This window comes from Carya illinoinensis, chromosome 7, assembly GCF_018687715.1.
Source record: "Carya illinoinensis cultivar Pawnee chromosome 7, C.illinoinensisPawnee_v1, whole genome shotgun sequence".
NCBI lineage: Eukaryota > Viridiplantae > Streptophyta > Magnoliopsida > Fagales > Juglandaceae > Carya > Carya illinoinensis.
The window spans coordinates 11,540,282-11,547,891 of NC_056758.1; the positions used below are offsets into that span (position 1 = coordinate 11,540,282).

At 34.1% G+C, this 7,610-nt stretch overlaps 1 protein-coding gene across 2 annotated transcripts; it reads right to left on the bottom strand.

Moving 5' to 3' along the window:
- Positions 1-1,998: 1,998 nt before the first annotated feature.
- On the bottom strand, positions 1,999-5,597 carry LOC122316714 (putative calcium-transporting ATPase 13, plasma membrane-type). 2 transcript variants are annotated; one of them, XM_043133452.1, is made up of 2 exons: positions 3,214-5,597; positions 1,999-3,082 (listed from the first exon to the last, which is right to left on the bottom strand). In XM_043133452.1, exons 1-2 carry the CDS (start codon positions 5,523-5,525, stop codon positions 2,203-2,205), a joined length of 3,192 nt encoding a protein of 1,063 aa, XP_042989386.1. In that variant the 5' UTR covers positions 5,526-5,597; the 3' UTR covers positions 1,999-2,202. The 2 variants fall into 2 exon arrangements, with proteins under 2 accessions (XP_042989386.1, XP_042989387.1); XM_043133453.1 differs by having other exon boundaries at positions 1,999-3,079; positions 3,211-5,597.
- Between the last annotated feature and the right edge of the window lie 2,013 nt (positions 5,598-7,610).

Consider the following 7,610-nt stretch of genomic DNA (forward strand, 5'->3'; position numbering starts at 1 on the left):
GGTAGGACTTTACCATCATCTCTACAATGACTCTCTATCAAATCATTCAATCTGTTCATTTCAAACACATCCAAAATCCTTTCTTGCATAAAAATCCAATTTCTAAATATACACTTGAATATGCATGCCATGATGCGAAGGCCCAGTTTTCATTTTGTAAACATGAAAATGCGTGCACTATGCAATGCATACGACAAGATACATAAATATCCAACAACAACAATTTCCAACATCAATCAATCATAAACACAACTCTGTCCTCCAATCCAACCAACCCCTGACTCTTCGAACTCAATCTGGCACAGCAAACTAAATATATTTAAATCTTAAAGGTTGTTTGGAAAATACTTACATCGCTATAAAATAATTTTTGGAGGTTCAATGAGCTACAAAAGGCGGAGGAAATGCAACATCATAGTGTAAAATGTACCGTGGTCGTGGGTCACAAAATATCTAAATTTGAAAGGGGAAAAACGAAGACTAGGGAAGGCTAGGGTAGGTCTTAGGGGTGCTAGTGAAGCAGGGGAGGAGAAGAAGAAAGAAGAAAAGTAACGAAGAAAAAGAGAAGAGAAAAAGTGGAGAAAATGAAAAAGAGAAAATGAAAAAGGAAGGGAAAGAAACAGGGTCCAGTCTTTTCAAACTAGGTCACAAAATTGATCAAACGAAAATTATTTTCAAAACAGTAAGTTAAATAAAATAATTTAAATGTAGTGACTAAATAAAATAAAATAATAAAATCAAACAACATAGAAATTTTAAAATCGAAAAATAACTAATTTAAATTAAAAATAAATTTAAACACAAAACAATAATTAATAGTAAGAAAGCACATCAAAATAAATTTCATAATTTAAAAATCATAAAATAAATCCTACGAAAATCCGATAAATTTAAAACAAGAGAACCAATTTTATTTAAATCAATTAAATAATCTTTCAATAAAAATACACGTGAAAATGGGATATCACATCTTGTATTTTTGTATTTCAATTGTCAATCATTTTTAATTTGGAATTCTATTTTTAATTTTAAACTTTACATAATGAACAATATCTATAGTAATAAAAAAAACAATTCCATTTTTTATTGAATAATGAATAAAAGATTCTAGTTATCTAGTGTATATTTATCTAATGAATAAATTTTTTATTTCTATTTTTTATTTATTTATACTTTATGTAACGAACAATACCATTTAATATATCTATTGTTTTTATATTTCAATTCTCAATATTTTTTAATTTGAAATTCAACTTTTAATTTGAAAACATTTCACGTTCAAACATTAATGACTATCATCCGAATGTTAGAAAGAATAACTTACACATTTGCATGTAAGTAGGTTTACCGTTCGAACGTACATGAACCGTTCGAACGTAACATTTTATACATTCGCATGTACCCATTCCAGAACGACATCTCATGAATTACGTTTGAACGAACATTATCATAGTTTGAATGTATAACCATTTCTTGTCCATTTTTAGTGACGGTTTATTGTAACGGTTTCAAAACTGTCACAAATTCTAAACCGTCCCAAAAATTCAATCGTGTTGTAGTTGATTAGGGAAAAAAAATACAAATAAGAGTTATATATAGTGTTCAATCTTATATTGTAAGAAATCCACAAATTTTTAGGATCAATGCACGAATAAAAATGGTTGAAATCCCAACTATGTTGAAACAGTATGGCTCATATGGTAAAGTTTCGTTGAGCTTTTACCAAAAAAAAAAAACTAGGTAATTGGAAACTTGACTTGCAATGTTGGAATTGAATTGAAGCTGGTTGGATGCAGCTAAAGCAAGTATTTTATCTCTGAATTGAATATGAAATGGAAAATGATTGCAAATTAAAATATGTTTAACAAATTGTCAATTGCCCATCAACCCTACGTACAGGTACTTTTTTTTTGTAAAATCATAACATATAAATATATATATATATATATATATATATGGACACTATAAGAAATGACTAATTATTTCTTACAAAAATAATTATTTTCTACCAAAATGAATGATATGTTCTTGTTGAAAATAGTTATTATTATTGCATATAATCCGTCTTCTTGTAATAGGAGTACGTACTATAATTAAAAGAAAATGAAAATCATTAATTTAAAGCTGACTAGATCATGACTCTTACAGTACCACTTTTTTCAACTCTTTTCTGGTGAAAGCCGGTCAATCCGAGCCAGTCTTTCAGGACGTAGAAGCAGTACTGTGGTATGCTAACTGCTTGCCTGAAACTGGAATGCACTTGATTAGCCAACCAATCGGCCATGACAAAGCAGCGATTCCAATGCAAGCACCCCACTGCCCCCAATCCAGTCTCTCAGTACTGGCAAACCTCCTCAGAAACTCCACCATCACAAGTTGAAGAACTATTGTAATTCCAATAATTGCCAAGAACAATTTGTTATTGAGTAGACCCAGGAATATATTCTTCTTCTCTAGTTTCCTTGAATTGAATTCGTTGAAGACTTGGCAGAGGACAAAAGTATTGAAAATAAGGGTGCTCTTGACCTTTTCATCTACACCAAAGATGGATCTTCCTTTGAATTGTAAAACCAGTAAGATAATTACCTGATACAAAGCTTGAGCAATGAGATTCCTCCACATGATTAGGGTTATAAGTGGTTCTGATCGGCCAACAGGTGGCTTTCCCATGAGATCGTTGGTGGGTTTATCAGTAGCCAAGGCTAAAGCTGCTAAGGTATCCATTATCAGGTTCACCCAGAGTAGCTGCACAGCAGTCAAAGGAACCTTCCCGGATGAAAGAGCTGCAACAAAGTTGATGACAAGGGCGGCAGCGTTCACCGTGAGTTGAAACTGAAGGAACTTTTGAATGTTGTTGTATACACACCTTCCCCACCTCAACACTGTCACCACAGAGGTGAAGTTATCGTCCAGGATCACTATATCTGAGCTTTCTTTTGCAACCTCAGTTCCTTGGATTCCCATGGAAAGTCCAATGTCTGCTTCCTTTAAAGCTGGCGCATCATTTGTTCCATCACCTGTAACTGCAACCACATGGCCTTTTCGCTTTAAGCATTGTACCATCAAAAGCTTGTCGAAAGGGCACTACAAGAAAAATGGTCTTTTACGACCAATTTAATGCAACGAAAAGACTATTAGCAACCAATTTTGGTTGCTAATAGTCTTTTCGTTGCATTAAATTGGTCGTAAAAGACCATTTTTCTTGTAGTGGGGGACGACCTGGCCATTACATGGATTCTATTGATCTTTTCCATTCTCTCCTCGGGTGAGTAATTTCTAAATTGTACTCCTTCAATTACAACTTCATTGTCAAGATTCTCATCTGGATGAAGAATACCACATTCAATAGCTATAGCCCTTGCTGTGTGCACATTGTCACCGGTGATCATTTTGATATGAACTCCAGCGGCTTTGCAAGATTCCACAGCTACTTTGACTCCTGGCCGACATGGATCCTTCAAGCCAACCAACCCTAAGAATGTGAGTCCATTTTCTTCAAGATTCTGAGGAACCAGTCCACCTTCATCTACCCTTTCTTTGTGGGCAAAGGCAATGCATCGGAGGCTTTTGGCGGCCATGTTTTTAATAATAATCTCAAACTGTAGTCTTTCTTCTTCACCCAGGGCTTTCAGCATCCCGGCAGTGTCATAGAAGGTTGAACACAAGGCCAGTATCATCTCAGCAGCTCCTTTCCAGTGAGTATGAAGAGTCTTATCGCTCTTCCTCTTCACCAAAACTCCGCTTCTCTTTTTCACTGAATTAAATGCCTCAACACGGATTGTCTCGTAGTTCTGCTTAACTTCTTCCATATTCATCCCCAAATCTAACATTGCCCATGAAAGTATTGCTTTCTCAGTTGGGCTACCAGAAATTTCAAGAACTGATGAAGAATGTGCTTTGTAAACTGCACCAGTTGTGTTTAAAGCAACTGCTTGTTGGAGTAATTTGTGAACGTTACCTGCCATATCCAAAGATGTATCATCGTTCACTTCTTTCCCAAGCCAAACCTCGGTTACTTTCATTTCGTTTAAAGTAAGGGTTCCCGTTTTGTCGGTGCAAATGATTGTGGCCGACCCCATTGTCTCACAAGCAGATAGTTTCCGGACCATGGCATGATCAGCCATCATGCGTTTCATTGAATAAGCCAGCGTTAGAGTGACAGCCAAAGGCAAGCCTTCGGGAATAGCCACTACGATGATAGTGACAGCAGCAGCAACAATTCCCACAACTGAATTCATAATGTCCCCAGAGTCTGTCTGGCTGCCATTGAATTCCCTTTTTCCCATGTCATCTTTCGTATTTCCTGTGAAGTATCGGATTAGTAGAACTAAAAGAACAAGTGCAGCCACCGACAATCCAACCTTTCCAATATATGAAGACAGCTTGTTGAGGCGAGCTTGCAACGGTGTCTCCTCATTCAAATCGCGGTTTATCGAACTCATCATCTGGCCCCATGCAGTGTTCATGCCGACTGAAGTGACCAGCATGAAACCAAAGCCATCAGTCACCTTCGTGCCTGACAACATAAAAGGAGTCCTTTCATTGATCTCAATGTGGTCGCTTTCACCGGTCATGCTTGACTCGTCCACCTTCAAGGAATGCCCTTCCAAGAACAACCCATCTGCGGGAATCTGATCACCAATCTTCAAATACACAATATCACCCACAACAACTTCAAAGATCGATATTGGTCCGCGCCTCCCGTCTCGCACAACTTCCACTCTTATATCGCTACTCTTTTCTGAAAGCTTCTGAAATTGCCTTGATTGTCGAAAATTGGTCACCGCGGAAACAATGACAACCAAAAAGACTGCAACAATAATACTTCCACCATCGTACCATCCATCTTTCCAGCCATGTTGTTTGATACCGAAAGCAAGCGAGAGTACAGCACACGCGACAAGTATAAGAATTATTTTATCTTTAAATGCCTCTAGCAAAAAGCTAAAAAATCGTTTTGCTGGTGGCTTTTGAAATTTATTAACACCAAAAACATTCTTTCTTTCATTAAGACCTGCCTCGCTACCATTAACACCATCTTTTAAATCAGTTCGAAGAATTAAGGCAATTTCGTTAACCCCTCCAAATTGACTCAAAGATACAAAGTTTTTGTCCCTTACCATCTCAGCAAACGTATTTGGATCAACATTGAGAAATATAGCGGGCTGGTCGACCGAGGAAATAGCCTCGTCGATGGGCGGTTGCACCTCGATGGCAACGTAAGAGAGGGAGCGCAGAACAGGGCCCTTCTTGTCAAGAACTAATTTCTTGGAAATAGAAGTAAGAGCCCTTGTAAAGTAGATGACCGTGAAAGCCAACCGCCACCTTCTTTTGTGGGTCTTAGAGATAGACCAATCCGCTTCTTGATCACAGGTAGCTATCCCCGCAGGCCTTCGCAACCTCATGGCGGAAACGAAAATGGACGATAAGAGTGAAACAGAGAGGGTTTTGGGGAAATTGGGAATTATCAGAAGTTTTGGGGAATAGTAATAGCCAGTAGCGAAGTTATATGCTAACCATTGCATTAATATCTTCGATATATAACAGCGCCAGTATCAATATGATCACGGAAGTTTCATGATTCTCATCAGAAGTTTCAAGGTAGTTCCTTAAGTAACTCCTCAAGCCAACAGCATAAATTAGTCTGATGGCATTAATTCGGTTTTCCAAATAAAAGATTTTATAATTTAATAATAATAAAATAAATAAATAAATAAAATGTAACTCCTCTCCTCTCGAATACTAATGACGTATAATATTATCCAATACTTTCTACTTTTAATGACTTAATAAAACTGTAAAAGATTAATATTATTTTCCAAACTTGACTCGGATCTTGCTTTAATAGAAACTCGATCCACTCGATATATACCGGTTTCCGTATCTTTTGTGGGTGGCTCTACAGCTACCGCTTTGGAGCTCTAGTTAGCTAGTTAATTTTATCTATTATTATTATTTTTTATATGTAGTTTTTTGACACTTTTAAATATATATATATATATATATATATTAAAAAATTATAATATTATTAAAAAAATATTTACTTAATCATTAAGTAAAAACTAATAATAATAAAATAAAAAATCCTAACGGGAGCTAGCGCTACAAGCAGAAAGAGTAGTATTTTTTATATTTTATATGTTAAAAAATGAATCCATGTAAGAAATTATGTAAAGTTTTATAATAAAATCGACTTCTTTTTCAAAACTATTACGCGAGAATTGTTTGTCCCTAACGTTAAGTACTCCTCTCCTCTCGAATGCTAATGAATTATCAAACCGTTATGTTATTGTCATCGATCTAATGTGTTTGTAATTGTTTCCAAGAGAAATCAGAGTTGAGTCAAACCGTTACGTTCAATTGGATTCATCTGTATCTATAAACTGCAGCTTGCCAAAAAAACAAAAAACTCAATATCTTGCTTGGAAAATGATAATATCACAAAATATTTATGTATATTGGAAAATGATAATATTATGCTTGAGTTTGCCCCCAGCTCTCAATTTGACCTCTTATGTATTTTAATTTTTTTATTTTTTATATACTTAATAGTTTAGAAAGTGATTATTAGTATATTAATTTTCTTTAAAATATTTTAAAATATATATAAAATCAATAGTTTATCTTCTTAATTATACGCGTGAATACTGTGAACAACTAACTCGCAATTTCACACAACTTTTTATAAAATCGATTTAAAGAATCCGCGTGTAATTAATGCAAGTCGTCCTGTTAACCTAACACGAAAAATAATTTCCTCTAACTCATTTTAAATGGACTAATATAATTGTGACTGATAAGTTTGTTAAGCTTTTGAGTCAATCCTGACCTAGCATCATGCCCTTTTGCGCTGTCCGCGACCGTTCCCTTATCAATTATTTTGCTTTTCCATCACGAAGTGAAGAGCATAAAAAAGGATCATATTTGGAGGTGAAAATAATAATTTCCTAGAAAAGCATTTTCTATTTTGGTTATCGAATATCGAGCAGTACCATAATTACATATATAATGGCCATGTTGGTCGCCATAATTGCATAATGGCCAAGTTGGTCTGCTAGAGACCTACAAGGAAGTTCTCTTGCATGTTTATGGAAAATTTTAATGGACGATGTAATAATTAGTTGAAATTTCCGAGAAATAATCTATTTTAGAAAAGCGTGTGAATCCAAATATTGTTTTTTGTTTCTTTTATTCAAATTTCGGGATCGTATGGATATCCATCCCAAACGCCTTCTTCAATTGTAATATTGTTCTTTTTTAAGATGACAAAATAATTTCAAATTTTCAATTATTTTTATTTGATTATTAATTAATTATGATAAATTTTTTAAAACTTTTAAATGAAACACAATAAAAAAATAAAAAAAAAATCAGCTTTTTCAAATTTTAAATTAAAAACTTATATATTAAAAAATTATATAATAAAAATATTTTAACTTTATAAATTTGTATTCAACTTTTTCTCTCTTTTCCAAAATCTTATAAAACAACTTATAAAAGTTGTATAGTATTTTGTGTTTTGTTTTAAAGTTTAAAAAATTGTAATGATTAGATAATAATTAGATAAAAAATTAAAAATTTAAAAGTAAAAAATATTTTGTGTTTAAATA

Coding starts and splice junctions, on each gene's coding strand:
- LOC122316714 (XM_043133452.1), bottom strand. CDS start 5,525: ATGCAATGGTTAGCATATAACTTCGCTACTGGCTATTACTATTCCCCA. Junction 3,083..3,213: donor CATGTAATGGCCAGGTCGTC/CCCCACTACAAG, acceptor TTTCTTGTAGTG/CCCTTTCGACAAGCTTTTGA.